We start from the raw sequence: 17,375 nt of genomic DNA on the forward strand, positions 1-17,375 counted from the left end.
GGCAGAAAGCACGCGGTGAGCCAGTGGCCGGCCGTGGCCCCGCGGCCGGGGCGCCCCCTGTCCATGGGCCTCGGGGAAGGCGGTTCCGTGGCCAGTGCTGCTCCTGCGAGGGGCGGCCCGGGGCCGGGGCCTGCCGTGCGCTGGGCCCCAAGGCCAGGCCATATAGCAGGGCCCCACACCGGCCCGCTGGACGGCGGGGACCGGGGGACATGGGGAGCCGGGGCGGGACGGAGGAGAGAGGCAGCTGGGGTGGACGGAGGCGGAGACGGAGACGGGGAGACAGAGGCCGGCCTAGCACACAACGACGCGGAGCAGAAGGTGGCCTCTGCCGGGCCGGCTCAGAGAGGCGCGCTGCCAGGCGTCAGGGGGTCCGAGGAACGGCCGGGGGTGGACGCGGGTGCTCGGGCCCCCGGACCAGCAGGGGCGGGCCGCCGGCGGGCGGGTGGGCGGCCCATGAGGGCTGAGGCCGGAGTGAGCGGAGCAGAGAGGAAGAGGCGGGCGGGGAGTGGGGGCTCGGGGGTGGGGGGTGCTGCCTCTCGGAGGACCCCTGAAGCCCCGGGAAGGGGAGGCTGGCCGCGGCCTCCCCTCGGGAGAAGGAGGGCGCGAGCGAGCGGGCAGGGAGCTCCGCAGCAGGCCCAGGCGAGAAGTCAAGAGGGCTGGAGGCGGCCAATCGCTGGGGTTCACTTGCAACCCTTAAATAGAAACACATGAGACCCGTCGAATGAGGAGCAGGGGGTGGAGGCAGGGAGGAGGCGGCCAGACTGTTTACTTGAAACCCTAGAAGAAAGTCCCCTCGCCAGGCCCGCCCGGCCCACCGCCCCACCCCCCACTGCTCGGCTGTGCTCCTGCCCCTGGGGGCTCCCCAGGAGCTGCCTTAGGGGCGGGGGTCTGGCTGACTCGGTCTCTCTCTTACACACCGCCCCCCCACCCTCTGCCGCCCAGACTCAGTTTCCCTCTTTCTCCAGCTGATGGAGCTGTGGGCTGGGGGCTCACACCTCGCGGGAAGGCAGTGGGGTGCGCCCAGGGTCCTGCTCAGCTTTCTGGGCAGGGCTCGCGGGCGGAGCAGGCCAGGCCGGGGCCGCCCACCAGGTGGACAGACTGGGTACCTGCTCTGCCTCCCAGCTGGGCAGCATCGGCCCACGCTCCGGAAGGCTCTCTGTGCTCAACGGACCCTCAGTGGGGTGGGCCCGGGAAGCACTGAACAGCACAGGAGCGAAAAGGAGCCAGTCACCTCCTCTAGGAAGCCTTCCAGGACTAGCCCCCAGCCTGAAGGGAATTCCTAGAATACTTAAGTCTGTGTCTGTCCCTCAACGCCTCCCCCCTCCCAGAAGGCCAGGGCCTCACACCCTGCCTGGCTGTGGAAATGCCTCGGGGGTCCCCAGGCTCCACCATTTTCCTTGGGTTTCAGCCAGCAGCTTCAGCCCTCCATGGGAGCGTGAGCCCTGCCCGGCCACCCCAGGCCCTGCCCTGCCCTCAAGACTCCTTTCCTGCTTTCCCATTCGGGGGCGCTCAGAGGCCCGCAGAGAGCAGAGCCCGCCCAGCTCAGCGGCTGCGCGGGGAGCCCTGCTCGGAGGGTCAGAGTCAACCCAGCCCCTCGAGGGCTCCACGCAGCCCCTTCCTCCAGCACTGCCGTCCTCGCCGGGGCCCCAAACTGCTCCTGCATGCGTGTGCTATGTGTGCATGTGCGTGTGTGTGTGCGTGCTTGTGCATGTGTGTGTGTGCATGTGCATCAGCCTGTGTGTGCAACGTGTTCGTATGACTGTGTGCATGTGTGTGTATGTGCATGTGAGTATGTGTGTGCGTGCTCGTACATGTGTCTGTGTGTGCTCATGTGTGTGTGTGTATGTGCATCTATGTCAGCCTGTGTGTATGCCTGTGTGTGTGCATGTGCGTGTGTGTATGTGTGTGTATGCCTATGTATGCATGTGCATGTATGAGTGTGCGCAATGTGAAAGCCTGTGTGTACGTGTTTGTATGACCGTGTGCATGTGTGTGTGTGCATGTGTGTGTGTGTGTGTGTGTGTACACAGTGGTTTAAAAAAGGCTGCTACACTGGACCCACTTCTGAACAGATCTCACTGTTCTGGGCGGGGGGGAGGGTCTTCTCAGACGGATCCTTGGCCTGGAGTCCTACGAAGAGGCAGCCTCAGTGGGTCTCTGGGTCTGCAGGGAAGCCCCGGGGAAAGGAGACCCACTGCCCTGGCCGCTGGGTCCCACAGAATGTGTACCCCAACTCCGCCCCCTAGGCCCATCCCAGCTAAGGTCAGGTGAAGCCTCTGCAGACCACAGTGCCCCCCCCCCATGGGCACTCAGCCAGCGCACGCCAAAGGAATGAGACACGAGGATGGGTCGAAAGCAGTCAGGCGAGAGGCTGAGGGTTGTGAGGCCCATGGGGACAGAGCCGCAGGGCCTCGCCTCTGACATCTGGATAAACTGATAACTAGAGTCTAGAAGGGACCAGGACGAAGGGGAAGAGATGTGGGCGGAGCCACAAATCCACGCCCCCAAGACCGAGCAAGGACAAGCAGGATGCTAGGGGGACCTATGGGCCCGGTAAGCCCATGGGGGACACAGGTAAAGGAGGAGACGCCCCAGCCCTCCCAGAGCCCAGGACGGGCACTGCTCAGAGCAGGGGGGCTGTGGGAGGCAGACAGACACACAGACCAGGCCCCGTGGGCACAGCGGGCTTGCAGCTGGCAGGCGGGCTCTGTGGGAGAGGGTGTGGGCTGCCCCAGGCCAGAGCAGGTATCCAGATGACAAATGGCTCCAAGGTGGGGCTGACGCCCTGGCTCCCGCCCAGCCCAGGCCTGGAAAGTTGAGGGCCGGAGGAGCTGCCCGGGGGAGGGAGGAGGGAGGAGGGAGGGAAAAGGGGACGCACCCCCCCCCCCTTCGGATGGGAAGGGTTTGGCAGAGCCCTGGAGGCAACGGGGTGGTCCTCCCAAGAGGGAAGGGGGCTTCCTGGGCCTCTTGGCCAGGCCTGGGTGCTGGGGTCTCGCTGGGGTCCCCAACCCCGCCCACCCCTGCCTCACACCTGCAGCGCCCCCACCCCCACCCCCAGGCCCAGCTGGAACCCATCCTGGCTCCGTCCTGGCTGCTGCCAACTCAAACAGCCCGGCTTCCGCCAGGTCGCCCCCCTGCCGCACCCCGGTCCCAGCTGCCTGTCCAGCACAGGCCAACTCCAAGGCCCCGTCTTCCACGCGGAGCTCCCGCCGTTCTCGGACACGCCACCCCTACTCCGGGGAGCACGCGCGATGCCGTACCGCTGCTTGCAGCCTCCCCCCTCCACCCAAGGCATGTGGCTCCCCCTCCAGCTGCCCGCCCCAGCTCGACCCATCCTCCGGGGCTCCGGCCACAGTGCTCAGCAGCGCAGTCTCTGCAGGGTGACCACGCCGGGCGCGGGAGGATGCATGGCACGTGCAGGGCCTGTGCTCCAGGCCCCCACCCCCACCCCAGGCACCTCGAGGGAGGCCTCCCCCCCCCCCACCCTCCCCGTGAAGACTCCCTGGCTGAGCCCAGGCCCGAGACCGGTGCCAGAGGTCAAGGCCCTGAACCACCAGGCCCAGTGCGGCCTGGGCAGCTCTGCGGCCCCTTGGGACCATGCCGGCCTCCTCTGAGCCACTCCCGAGCCGGGGCGAGGCCGGAACCGACTGCGTGTGGCCCTTCCTGGGCAGGAGGTGGCAGGCCGGGTGCCCTGTGGAAACGGGGCCGGTGCTGAGACAGCGAGCCGGAAACGGGACAGGCTCGGGTTCCCACGGCTCCGAGCAGCGACAGCTGCGTCACCGGCTCCCAGAGTGAGGGGGACCGGGTGTGGTGGGGGGGTCCCCCAGCCACACGCCTCAGACCCACCCCCTGCGAGGGGCGGACGGAGAGCTGGGGAACCCCTGGGGGGTGTCGGGGTGCCGGGAGGCCTATCCACACACACCCCAGCCCCCGCTCCCCTTCCCAGTGTTCTGGCCCTTGGGGGGGGGGGGGAACCGAGGCCCAGGGGGATCTGGTGGCTGACCCGGGACCCCAAATCCGGCCGGGTTCCCCCCCCCCCCCAGCCACAGTGCTACTACCCTGCAGCTTCTCTAAGCAGCCCTGCCCCGTTGTGGCGCCCTCAGGCTCCCCCACGCCCCCCAGGAGCCCAGGGCATCTCACCAAGGTCCCGCGTGCCCCCCTCTTCCAGGCTGCTCCGGGCCCCCGGCCTCTCCGGGCCCAGGCCAGCCAGGCTGTACGTCTGGTGAATAAAATGTATTGTTGTGGGCCAAGTGGGCTCCGGCTCTCTGGCTCGCAGAGAGAGGAAACAGGGACAGGAGCCCAAGATTAGCTCAGGCGCAAGCCCTGCCCACAGGCAACAAAGGTCCACAGCGAGGGGCCCTCCGCGGCCTGCTCCTCTGGCCCCATCCCAGCTGCCCACAGCGCTGCCCACAGCTACTCCCCGCCCCCCACCTCCCCCAGCCCCCAACCTGCCTGAGCCTGGACGTGGCTGGGCGGGGCAGTGGAGGGGCCCTCTGAAGCCCCTTATCTCTTTATCTCTGCCTGCCCCCATCCCATTGCTCCACAGCAGAGACCCCGCGGGGGTTACGGCCATGATGCCGGAACAGAGACCGGAGCGGAGACCCCCTGCCCCCAGCCACCGCCCCTGCCCGGCATTGCCCAAACGGGGAGCCAAGTCCCAGAGAGGGCCAGCACCGAGCCTGGCCACCCCGAGAGTCTCTGCTGCAGAGAATCACATAAAGCGTGGCCTAGGGTCCTAGGACAGCGGCGGGGTGGACGCTCCAGGTAGCCGAGTCCTGGAAGCACGCTTTGTCCTGGGGGTGCAAGGGGACCCGTCCGAGGTGGCCCAGCCAGGACCGGGCCAAGCTGGATTCAAACGGCTCTGACATGGCGTAGGGTGGCCTACGGTTAGAGGGTCTGTCCACCGCCCCGCTCCCAGGAGCTCTGCGGCTGGCCCTGAGACCTAAAGGGGGCATCCAGCGAGAGGACAGAGGACACAGGCAGTGGTCGGGCAGGCCGGGAGCAGGCAGGCGGCCCCCCACAGCCCAGGAGGCGGGTGGGAAACCGCCCAGCTCCGTTCCCGCGCTCTCGCCTGGGTGCCCGGGACACGTGTCATACGCATGCAGAAGGGGTGAGGCAAGTACCTGTGAGGTCCTTCTTGGGAGACTCAGCCCAGCTGGACAGCCACACTTCCGAGTCCCCCGTGAGCAAGCAGCGGCAGGAGAGAGGCAGCAGAAGAGAGAGAAGGTTAGGCAGGGCGAGAGCCAGGCAGTGACTGCTGAAGGCGCCGCGCCGGGTCGGGTCGCGTGCGGAAGGCGGGGGAGGGGAAGGAGCGATTTCCTGGCCCTGGGCTGGCCCCGGGCTGGGCGTGGGCCCGAGTGATTACAGAGCAGTGGGCCGCAGCTGGCTGCCACGAGGATAATGAGGTGTCCACAGAAACACAGGAATCCTCCAGGGCGCCGAGGGGCCTGCCCAAGCCCCGGCTGGACGCGGCCAGGGGGTCACTGCTGCCCTGCATGCCGAGCGGCCAGGCCCTGCCTCCCCGGCCACCTCCGGGCACTCCCAGAGACCCGCAGGCCCGGCCAGTGTGGCCGCAAACATCAGTTAGGGAGCTCCGGGCTGGTCTCTAATCTTGGTGCACCAGACCCTCGGGGGCCTTGATGTGGGCACCGCAGCCCACAGCCCGGGCCCTCGAGGCAGTGAAAGAATGGAAGGAATCTTCCTTTCAATCCCATCCTGGGAGAAGAGAGGAGGCCACCACTCCAGCCACAGAGACCCGGAGTGGCTCTGGGCCTCAGTTTCCCCTGCTGGGAGAGCGGGTACACGCTGTGGGCTCTGCAGAGGAGCAACCCCACCCCCACCCCATGGCCTATTCCCCCCCCCCCCGCCCCCCGCACAGTGTCCCTCCAAAAAAGGAAAAAAAAAAGTTATCTTGCTGCTGGGGCCAGGGAGGTGGAGCTAGTGGACACTGAATCCGATCCCTGGCAAGGCATGCCCACCCCCCGCCCGCCAACACCAGCACCAGACCCCACCAGGTGGAGCCCCTATAGAAAAAAAAAAAAAGAGCAAGTTGTCTAATGAAAAGGCAGGAGAGAACATGCAAGCCCCTGAATGTGCACGTGACGAGGGCTCAGGGAGACAGATGGACGGACGGACAGACGGACAGATGAAGTGCGTGCACTGCATGTAGGGAGGCCTTGGTTCGTTTCCAGCACCACTAGGTCCTCGGGGCACCACTGTGGGTGACCCCTTAGGACTGCAGACTGCCACGACCATGCTGCACAGGGTCTGAGAGCGTGCTGGCGAGGTAAATGCTAGGAGCTATGACGGCGGGACCCTGTGGGACATCAGGTACAGGCGGGAACGGAGGCACCAGAGGCTCCCCCGGGAGGTGGGGGGCAGTGACAGTGCTGTGAGGTGGTCAGCCAGGTGCCTCCGCGGGCACAGGGCTTCGGGGGAGGGGAACGTGGGCTGCGACAGGACGGGGCCGGAAGGGAGGGACCCGGTGCCCACAGCACAGAGGCACGGTCAGCTGCTGCTTTCTCTGCTCAACCATCCACCCTCACCCCAAAGGCACAGCGCTGACCCCAGAGGGCACAGGAGGACAACCTGAGGTCAAGTCCGTGCCCTGTCCACCCAGCTCTGGTCGGGGCGCTGGTGGTCCCAGAGCAAATGCTTAGGCAGCAGCTGCCGTGGGCCACGGACGTGCTCCGCCCTGACACGGGGCGGCTCTGGGTCTCACAGCGAGCCTCCGACCACAGGAGACCATGGTGGGCCGACGGGGCTGAGAGATGAAAAGTGAACCCGAGAGGCTAAGCGACTTGCCCGAAGTCACACAGCTGGTACCAGTCCCTTCTCTTGTGGGGACACAGGCACCAGGGGAATCAGGCCGACACACTCTCCATTTCAGGCGCTGGCCCCTCCCTCCCCCTCCCCCTCCAGGCAAACTGGAGTCCTCACCAGGGACCCACAGAGGGGGGCTGGGGTGCAGGTGGGCGGGGCCCTGAGTCTGACTAGCTGGACTTGACCCTGGTTCTGTCTCACCCAGAGAGGCCTTTCGAACCTCCGGAACCTCACATCTCAGTGGTAAAAGCCAAGACTGACATATTTATTCACCTTTCAGGTCGGCAAGAGGGTGAAACATGCACCAGCACTGTGCCCGCATGCCCTGGGGGCCTCATGCCCACATGCCCCCAGTACCCCATGCCCGCACGTCCTCAGTGCTCCATCTGTTATGCCCCTGCCCCCCCCACCGGCCCCGTCTCCCAAAGGCTGGGGTCCCACAGCCCCATAACCTGGTTTAATCAGCTCTGGGTCACCCAGAAACCAAACACCTTGACCTGTGCAGATGAGAACGAGACACTCAGTACTGGGCACCCCACTGCAAACCCCCTTGGCCAAGTGCCCCTTGTCATTAAAAAGCATCGCTTGGGGATGGAGCAATGGCACAGCAGGTAGGGTGTTTGCCTTGCATGCAGCGGACCCAGGTTCGATTCCCAGCATCCGATATGGTCCCCCAAGTACCGCCAGGGGTAATTCCTGAGTGCATGAGCCAGGAGTAACCCCTGTGCATCGCCAGGTGTGACCCAAAAAGCAAAAAAAAAAAAAAAAAGCATCACTTAGCTCCCCTGAAATGCACCTTCTTTCAGAAAACAAAGAGGGGACCCTCCATTGCCCCCCTGAGGCTGCCACGGCCCTGAGGGGGGGGGGTCCCGGCGTCTCCGGCGGGACAGCGCTGCCCACCTTGGGAAACACCACTGTGAGGCGCTGGCCGTGGGGCCAGGGCTGTCCCACACAGGCTGCCCCTTTCCTGCGGGAGCTTGTTCAGGAATCAACTCCCAGGGCCCGATGCTTGGTGGGGGGATGCCCAGAATAAGGTTCCTCAGCTCCAGGGACCGAGGCTCTGGCCCGTTCAGCACCCCCACGCCCAGGCCCTTGGCCCCCCACCCCACATGCTCCAAGGCAGAGAGGGCGGGAAGGCGCTGCCTTTCCAGAGGAAAAAAAAAGGCGTTTACAGGCAGGATTGATTTCCCAGTTGCCTGGACCTGTGGAATGACTCCAGCCCCTGGCTCCACCCGTGCCCCCAGAGACTGCCTCCTCTCCAGCCCTCCCTGAGGCTGGCCTTGGCCTGGGGCTGGAAGGGGTTGGGAAACAGAGGGAGGGTGGGCTGGGGGTGCAGAGCCCAGGAGCATCTGGAACAGACAGGAGCCAAATGCTACAGACAAGCCCTCTGGCCCCTGCCCCACTGCCTTGAGGCCACCGGCCTGCACAGCAGAGACGAATCATCCTTTGGGGCCCAGGTTGGGGGTGCGTACAAGCAGCTTTCCTGCAAACAGGCTGTGTGGCCTCTGGCAATTGACTTGACTTCTCTGGGCCTGAAGGCTCCCATCGGTACACCCAGGGACCGGCGGATCCCCGGAGGTAGTTCCAGCGGTTCTAGACCCTTCCCTGGGGACCTGGCCGGCGCTCTGGGACACCAGGGCAACCAACCCCCCAGCTGAAATCACTCTTTCCAGAGACAAGGCGCCTCTTTCCAGGGAAAGCCGCTTGGACACTGGCTCGCGATGTGCAGCCCAAGTGGAAACACAGCGAACAATCCAGGAGGCCGTGCCCGGGAGGGAGCCCCACACGAAGCGTGCCGCCTGCAGGCGCTGGCTGCGGCAAGTGGTGTGACGTGCCTCCAGGGCTGCCAGGGAGGGGGTCCAGGGGAGTTTGCACGCCAGGGGCCCAGGTACAGACCTCGGCATGCACTGGCCGGCCAGTGCCGCCGGGGACGTCCTGGTGGCACCCAATACACTGCAGCCTCTGGCCACTTTACCCCTGTCCCTCCACACCACCACCTACGGCCACTCATGCCCACGATGAGCACCCCAGAGTGCCCACCGCATCTCCAGATTCCTCCTCATCGCTGTTCTTGTGGCCAAGACACCCCAGAGGTGCCTCTGGGAAGTGGTGACAGGGTCCGAGCTGGTGACCAAAGCAGACAGGTGCCTGGGAGAGAGGCCGTGAGGAGACGCCCCCTACCATCACCTCCCCGGCACCCTGGGGTGCTCACGTCCCTGCCTCAGCCAAGCTACAGGCCCTGTGGTTCCCCTCCCGGGAGCCCAACTCCTGACACTGCTGATGATTCCAGAGACCAAGTCCCAGGGCCGGGCAGCTGCTGCGTTTCCAGGGAAGCACCAGTGGACACTCATCACGCCCTAAGACCTCCTGCCTGGACCTGAGCTAGGAAAGAGACTTTTTTTTTTTTTAAGCTTTTGGCAGTCCACACGCCCTGGTGCTCAGGAGCTACTCCTGGCCACCGCTGGGCCCCAGGTCGAAGCCGAGCTTCCAGCCAGCAAAGCCTGGGCCGCAGCTAGCCTCCAGCTTCTCGGCAAGGTCTCCTTTAACCCCGGGGGCAGAGCTCACAGTCCCTGGGGCTGGCGTCAGCCCGTGTTAGCAGAAAGCCTCCCCCGTGAGCAGTGGGTCCTGCCGACCCCAAGGGAGAGACCAGAGTGGGCAGGGACAGGAAGGGACAGGATCGAGAAGCCGCAGAAGCATGGCCCAGGACGCAGGGCAGGGTCACTGGGCTGCCCGGTCTGCACATTTCCCTCCTCCCTCCCCACCCCCCCCCCCCCCAGCCTCTGGCGGGGAAGGGAGAAGCAGGCAGCCGGCCAGGGCCCGAGGGGAGTGGGCAGCCCCACCTTCTCCTCCTCCTCCGTGCCCTGCCACGCTGGAGTCCGGGGTGTTGGAGCCCGCGGCCGGCCTCTCCCTCCCGGGGAATGCTATTGTTCTGACCTCACTCAGCCAGGAACTCATGTCTACAGCCCTGCCGGCTCCGGCTTGGTCCCGCCAGACCCCCCCAAGCAGGGCTGGCTTCCTTGGGGCTCCTGCCCGCCTCGTGGGCTCCTTCTCCCGGTCCACGGGCCCACCAGGAAGCGCAGCCATGGCGCTGGCCCTGGAGGAACTCGGGTTGGCTCTGTCATCCCGTGGCAGGAGCGAAAGGGGCCCCTCTCCCCTCTGACCTCGGTTCCGCCACCGACAGGCGGTCTGGCTGGCCCCCGACTCGCTCCACGGGGCAGCGAGTGGCAGGATGGGGACCACGGGAGTTGGGGGACAGGAGGCAAGTGAGCAGGAGGTGGAACCCAGGCAGGACTGAAGGGGGCAGAAGCCGAGAGGTGAATGCCCTGAGCTGCCCGCAGGCAGGCACCCTCCTGGGCCTGCCGTCTGTGATCCCAGCACTACTGAAGGGGGCTCCCCCCCGGCCCCCACCCCCCACCAGCACCGCCACTAAGGGGCACGAGTCCATCACCAGGGGAGATGCACAGGCTCTGCGCAGGTCCCACCCCAGGTCCTGGCCACCAGGTGGGCCCCCTCTCGGTCCCTGGAAGCCCAGGGTCCCCGCGGCACCGCACCCTCAGGCCCTGGCACTGCCCAGCTGGCTGGGTGGGTGAGAACCCCTGGAGGTATCCCCAGGCTTCCTGAGCACAGCTGAGGCCCTGCGGAGAATCCCAGAGACGGGGACCCAGGCAAACTCCCTCCGTGCAGGTGAAAGAGCTCAGGACTGGCCGGCCACAGCCCACGGCCAAGCCCAGAGCATGCAGCAACCAGCACAAGCGTGACCAGGGTCGACCTTTTCCCCCGAGACAAGCGTGCTGAGGCCTGCAGGCACCCTGGGGTGTTCGCTCCAGGCAGGAGGGGCAGCCACCAGCCCCTCGAGTGCTGACAGTGGCGTGCAGGGCTCGGGACCCAGGTCACAGGGAGGCAGTAGTGACCCCTGACACCTCTCTCCCCACCACAGAGCTCTGGGCATGGCCTGCTCGGAAGGGCTCAGCACTGCTGGTCACGTAGTGAGACCCCAGCCCACTCCCTCCCCGCCAAAACCTCGTGGTAGGTCCTGCTCCAGGAGGGGGATTCAGGGTCACAGACTCCCGAGCTGAATCAGTGCAAGTCATCTAGTCAGAACTAATCCCTGGCGGGGATCTCCCTGAAGACAGAAGGCAAAGCCCACACGGAGGGTTGGCCCAGGTTGTATCTGCGTCTCTGTGCTGGAGACTCAGGACCAGAGAGGGGAGGAAAACTGAGGAAGGTCACACAGCAGTGAGAGCAGCAGCCCAGTTCCCCCCCTCCCCCCCCCCCCCCACTAAGCTCACGGCAGCACTGTGCCGGGGGCGAGGCCAGTGGCATCCTCACCATGGCCCACCGCGCACAGACCCTGCCTGGGCTCCACGGCCAGGAAGTGAGGGACCGGACATGAGCAAGGCAAGCTGGCCGGCCCCTCCTGCCCAGGTTTCTGGGGTGCTTGTCTCGGGAGCCCCGTTCCGGCTCTCCCCAGCAGGGCCTTCCCGGAACCTGAGCAGAGTCGGCACCACCCAGGGTGGGAATGTGCCCCCGGAGACTCTGGAGAGGCCAGGTCAGGTGGGCGCTGGGCCTGGGGGCAGCCCACATCCCGGGGGACGTGGCTCTGGGGCACACCGAGGCCGGGACACCCCTGGGGGCCCTCCATCGCCCTCCGCCCGCAGAGAAGACCAGAAGCTTCCTTGTTGCGGACAGGTGCTGCGATTAGCCGGGCCCGTGGGCGGGGAAGTGTTGGGGGGGTGATGTCCGTCTCTCCCTGCAGCTGCTGCCTCCAGTCCCCCGGCCGCGGCCTCCCCCTCAGTTCTCAGGTCCTGAGCGAGGCATTGGAGAGACACACACACAGCCTCAGCCCCCTCGGGTTCCGGGAGTCCCGCCACCCCCCACTCCCGCCCCCGGCGCCTGCCTTGGGTGGTCTCTCCCACGTCCTGGGCTGCTCCCCTCCGGCTCCTGCCGCCAGAGTGGAGATTCTGAGCGGACAAGGCAGGGCCGGGGGCCAGCGAGCAGGATGCAGCGAGCCCTTGCCCCTGCCCCCGCCCCCGGCCCCGGCCCCCAGTCCTGCACTCGACCCCCCACCAGGCTCCAGGAGGGGGCGGCGCGAGGGAACTACAGCCAAAGACCGAGACCCCCGTTCCCCTCCCTGAGACAGACAGAGGAGCGTCTCCACAGACCGGGCTGACTCTTGCTCCCAGACTATCGATGAATCAGCCGCCAACTATTGAACGTGCTTTTCCCACACACACAGAGACGGGAGTTGGGGGCAGGGGGTCCCCGGCTGTGACCAGTGGCCTCCTCCACTGCCTGCCTCTGGGCAACAGAATCAGGGGCACCGCCCGGCAGCCACCCTCCTGCCTGTCTGCTGGGGGGCTGGGGGCGGACCCCTCAGAGCTGTGCAGAGCCCAGACACAGCTCAGGCTGCTAATGACCACAGCTGGGCCCAGGGGGCCTGGGCAGCCAGGTTCCCCAGCAAGATGTCCCCTGAACCGAGAAGTAAGCACCCTGGCTCTGGGCAGGTTTCTGCTGGGGTCACCAACCCTGGACAGTCTGGTGGGCACCTGCCCGAGCCAGTGAGACCTGTGGTTCCGCGAGGACCGCACCTCCCCCCCCCCCCCCCCCAGCATGCTTGGACATACAGGAGCGGCTGCCCAGCTGCCCAGGTGCTAATGAAGAGACAGATGGTGCTCACAGAGCCAAGTCCTCCCGGGGAAACTGAGGCCCGACTCACACTAGTCCTGTTTTTGCCTCTGGAGCCCCTGATAGACCCCCCCTCAGGCTGGAACAGTTCAGCCAGGGTGAGGCAGAGCAGCCCCGGGCAGGCCAGCGCATCCGGGTCGCGGCCAAGGTGCTGGGAAAAGCTGCCGGCTCCCAGCCCCGGCGGCAGAAAGCCCTTTGCGGAGATCCGTGGAGATCCTCAGCGACCGTCTCGCAGCCCCCAGGGTCTCCGGCAAGATGGACGTGGCAGGAAATGAGCGTCTGCACAAGGCCGACTGGCCGGTCGCCACTGTCTGGCGGAGGCAGAGCCCCAGGGCCCCCGCTCAGAGGCTCGGAACTATCCCTTGAGTGCTCAGAGGCCACGTCGATAGCAGGACGGCTCGGGAAAGCCCAACACCTGGCTGTCCCGTGACCCCGCGGGACAGAAGGGTCGGGGTCTCTGGGGGCAGCTCCCCTCCGGTCCGAGCCCAGGTTGGAAGCTAGACCACTGGCTCTCCCATCCGGCCCCCTCCGCTCTGCAGCTGTGGGCTTGGGGCTTCACCAGCACCTGTGACCAGGCGGCCACCTGCCCCCCACCCCCAGGACTGGCCCCTCCCCGGGCACCACAGAGCATCGAGCTCAGAGACCCCCACATGCCCCCTCCAGCCAGCAGCAGCCCCAGGAAATGCTGGGGGGGAGGGGTCCCCTGTGGCCGGACTCCCTCTCCCCTGGGCAGGCTCCGCCAAAGCCTCAGAAAACAGGGGTGCGAGACCTGGCATGGTGTCCCCAGGCACACCTCTGGAGGTCCACTCACCTGCGCCCAAGCCCAGGTAGCTCTTGGATCTCAGCTCTTCCCTGTTTGCGCCCCAACCTTGAGGACACCCTCGGGTTCCAGTGCCCTCCCCAAGTCTTCACACCAGGGTTTGGCAGAGTCAAAGGGCCAGGGGACAACCCCAGGCCCTGGAAGGGACAGTACCAGGCTTCAGTCGGGAACGCTTCCCAGCCACGTGACCTGCAAAGGCGGTGTCCACCACCCCCACCCCCCAGAGGGTACCTGAGGTCAGCGGAGAGGTCCTGGGAACCTCGTGATCTAATGCAAATGAGAAGTCACTACACCCCGCAGGGCTGTTGGGAGTACAGGCCGCTCCGGGCAAGTTGCGACCATGGTGGACGTTTGTGGCACTGAGGGCTACTCCCGGGCCACACAGCAGCAGTGCTGGAGGCTGTCACTGGCTGGCCTCGGCTTCTGCCCGGAACAGCTTTGCACCCAGCCCGCTGGGCCCCACGCTCAGGGAGCTCAGGGCAGAGAGGGGGAGCCCCTGGGTAACGGGGAAACACCCACAGGGCTGCAGAGTCAGGACGGGGTGACGGCACTTGGCTTGCCTACGGCGGGCACCGGATCTAGCTCCCCAAGCACCACCAGGAAAGATCCCATCAGGAGTGGCCAGTCCCAAGCCCCAAGCCCTGGCTGGGGGTGTGGAAAGTCTCGGGAAGGGTCTCCCGGAGAGACCCCTGCTGCTCCCAGTGCGACCGGTCTCTAGACTCTCCTGACATTCACCGAGCCTGTCTTCATACCAGCGGCTCCGGCCACAGGTGGCCATGGCCAGATTTGGCTGTCTTGGGGGTACCAAGCAAGAGTTTTTGGGGGAAAACACGCTTTGCGTGCTCCACAAACACTGAAGAGTCACAGGCGCTATGGAAACCGTTTCTTTGCCTTTCGTTTTTCAAAACGGCCCCGTTACCAAAAGGCTGATGCGCCAAGTTGTGACTTGTGCCACGTGTCTGCGGGCAGCAGCTGCTTCAGAGCGAGGAAGGCGCCAGCCCCCCTCCCGCCGCCAAACACGCATTTTTTTGGTTCGTTTGCTTGTTTGTTTTGGTTTTATCTTTTGTTGAGGGTCCACACCCAGTGGTGCTCTGGGCTGCTCCTGGCTCTGTGCTCAGGGGTCACTCCTGGCAGGACTCGAGAGACCATCCGGGGGGGTGCTCAGGGGTCACTCCTGGCAGGACTCGAGAGACCATCCGGGGGGATGCCGAAGACTCAAGCACGGCTGGCCGCGTGCCAGGCCAGCGCCCTCCCCCCGTGCCAGGGCTCCGAAACCCACCCAGCCTTTGCGTCGGCCACTGGCTGAGCTTCTCCGGGCCTGATGCCTCTTTCTTCACAGGGCTAGAACACAGGGGGAAGTGAGGGCCACTCTGTGTTCTCACGGGGGGCCAAGGGGGGGAACAGTCCTTCACTGGGCCATGATGGGGGGGTGAGGTTCCCCCCACACACACACGAAATGAGAAAATAAAAGGCAAACTGGGTTTCACCACAGACTCCTGATGAGGTAGAAGAGAGCGTCAGCGGGCCCCAGAGAGCCATTCCCCAAGAAAGACCCCCCCCAAAGCTGGGGGGGACCCCATATATTCACGGACCATCACCACCCCAATATTCCTGCCTCCTCCCTGCCATCAATTGCAGGGGTCCCCAAATTCCTCATGAACCTGTCAATCATGCCAGCTCTCGGGTACACCCCTCCCCCCCATGGTCCTGCCGCCACCCCTGCAGGTGTGGGCAGGTCTGGGGGTACCTATGTGAGCAGGCTCGGGAGAAGCAACCCCCCGTCTCTCTGCAACCCTCAATCCCCATCCGCTGCCCCCTCCCCTCTCCCAGTGGGGTCCCAGGAGGCAGCTGGGTTCGGGGACTCTGGGAGTCCAGGCCAGGACACACCCCCCCTTCTCCCCACACCTCCCCCCCTCCCCAGTCCCAGCTCTAGCCAGCATGGGGAGTGGGGAGGCACGTGGTCACTTTCTCCATTGCCTGGACCTCCCGCCACATGGGCCTGCCGGGCGCTGCCAAGTCCATCAGCCACTTTTCATTTCCAATTAGTGGCTTTGAACTCCAGGGCTGACATCAGCCGAGGCCCCCAGCGCCATGAAAAGAGAGGCTGCCCAGAAGCCCGGCCCCGGGCAGAGCGGTGCCAGGGCCGGCTCCTTTCTGGGACACACGCTCGCTTTTGGAAGGGGCGCACCACAGGATGCCAGGAAGGCTGAGCCGGGGGTCCCCGCGTGCCTGGACCCTCCTGGCGGGCGCCGGCCTACTCCTCCCAACTCCACCTTCCCCAGGGTCCTAGCCCCGCCAGCCCGGCACCCCCCTCCCCGCACCTCCTCATCCCTCCCTGGTCACCACGTACTGGTTATTCCCAGTCAGAACCCGGGCTCCTGAGCCCTTTCACGCTGGTTAAAGCTGACCAAGGGCCAAGGGTCAAGAGAGCAACGCTGGGCTAACACGCCCCCTGCAGGTTCTGGCAACTTCTCCTTAAGTGATGCATAGCTCCCCACCCCCAAAGCCTGCTGGCTGGTTTCCAAGCTCAGGCCTCCCATTTGGGGAACTTGTAGCACTGTAGCACTGTCCTCCCATTGTTCATCGATTTGCTCGAGCGGGCCCAGTAACGTCTCCATTGTGAGACTTGTTGTTACTGTGTTTGGCATATCGAATACATCACGGGTAGCTTGCTGGGCTCTGCCGTGCGGGCGGGATACTCTTGGTAGCTTGCCGGGCTCTCCGAGAGGGGCGGAGGAATCGAACTTGGGCCGGCCTGGACTTGAGGAGTAAATTATTGTTATTTTTTTTTTTAGTTTTGGGGCCACACCCAGCAGTGCTCAGGGCTCAGTCCTGGCTCAGAGTTCAGGCAGGGTTAATTCCTATGGGGCGCCAGGGGTCGAACCCGTGCCATCCCTATGGATGCGAAACAAGCACCCTACCTGCTGGACCCGCCCTAAAGATGGAGCATCCCAGGGTGGGCTCAGAGTTCCCGCCTTTCTGCCGAGACCTTCTTTTGAGCGGGCCAAGTGCTCAGCTGTCACGGCAACCCAGGGTGGCGGTTCTGAGGAGGGAGGGTTGGGTGTGCGGGGGCAGGACAAACAGCTGCCTCAGTTTGCCAAACAAACGAGGCAGTGCTCAGGGGTTACGCTGCGCTCCCCGTGGGGCTTGGGGACCACAGGGGGTAGTGCCCAGGGACGAACCTTCCCCCTGCAAGCCCTGCTCTGCCCACTGAACCATCTCGCCAGGCCCAATTGTCCTCGCTTTAGAATACAGGATAATTAATGGACCCAGTTTTGATTTGGGTTGGGGGGGTGTGTGTGTGGGGGGGGGCAGGGAACAGCAGGTAGTGATGCTCCATGGAGCACGGCTGCCTGGGATCAGCCAGGGCACTTTATGCTTCCTGCAGAGCCCCAAGTCTCCCTGCATCTTCCATATCAGACAGGAAGTTGGGGTTAGCACCAGAGCGGTCAAAGCCCACGGGAGACAGGGGTGCCCACCGGGGTCTCTCCCCTTGGCTGCTGCCCCCCGCCCCATTTCTCTTCCTCTTTATTTATTTATTTTTTTGAGGGGAGGGGGCGGTGGTTGGGCCACATCTGGAGGTCCCAGGGGCTACTCTGGGCTGTGCTTGGGGGCTGCTCCCATCAGTGCTCAGGGGGCCGTACGTGGAGTGGGGGTGGAGCCAGGCTAGGCTGCGTGCAGGGCAGGCGCCTGACGCGCTGTCCTCCCCGCCTCTGGCCTTCCTCTGGGACTCTGTGGACTGGGCTCAGGAGAGGCTGATGCCAGTGAGGTCGGGAACCAGGTGCAAACCCAGAGTCTGCCTGCGGGGGAGGAGAGGGTGGCTTTCCTGTGGGGACAGGCCCTTGTCCCGTGATCTGAGGAGAGATTCAGGCTGGTTTCCCTGACTCAGGGTCAGTGAGAGGACAGTCCTGTGCAGCTGCCCGACCTGTCACCCTTAGGGAGCCCTGCAGGGGCTGACTCGCCCTAACCCCATTGCACAGATACAGACACCGAGGCACGGGGAAGCGGGACGGACCCCTGCCCACACAGCAGCCAGAGCTGGATGCGA

General features: G+C 65.3%; 1 protein-coding gene across 3 annotated transcripts in view; it reads right to left on the reverse strand.

Moving 5' to 3' along the window:
• Positions 1 to 17,375, reverse strand: part of SH3PXD2A (SH3 and PX domains 2A) — a 194,713-nt gene that overhangs the window by 34,173 nt on the left and 143,165 nt on the right. For 2 of the 3 annotated variants that reach the window (XM_056120486.1, XM_056120485.1), the window contains exon 7: positions 5,124 to 5,168. The exons of the other annotated variant lie outside the window; for it this stretch is intronic. In XM_056120486.1, the coding sequence (XP_055976461.1) occupies positions 5,124 to 5,168 (45 nt within the window). The remainder of the gene's footprint in view (positions 1 to 5,123; positions 5,169 to 17,375) is intronic. 3 annotated transcript variants of the gene reach the window in all.

The sequence above is a fragment of the Sorex fumeus genome, unplaced genomic scaffold, assembly GCF_029834395.1.
Source record: "Sorex fumeus unplaced genomic scaffold, SorFum_2.1 ptg000043l, whole genome shotgun sequence".
In the NCBI taxonomy this organism is placed as follows: Eukaryota; Metazoa; Chordata; class Mammalia; order Eulipotyphla; family Soricidae; genus Sorex; species Sorex fumeus.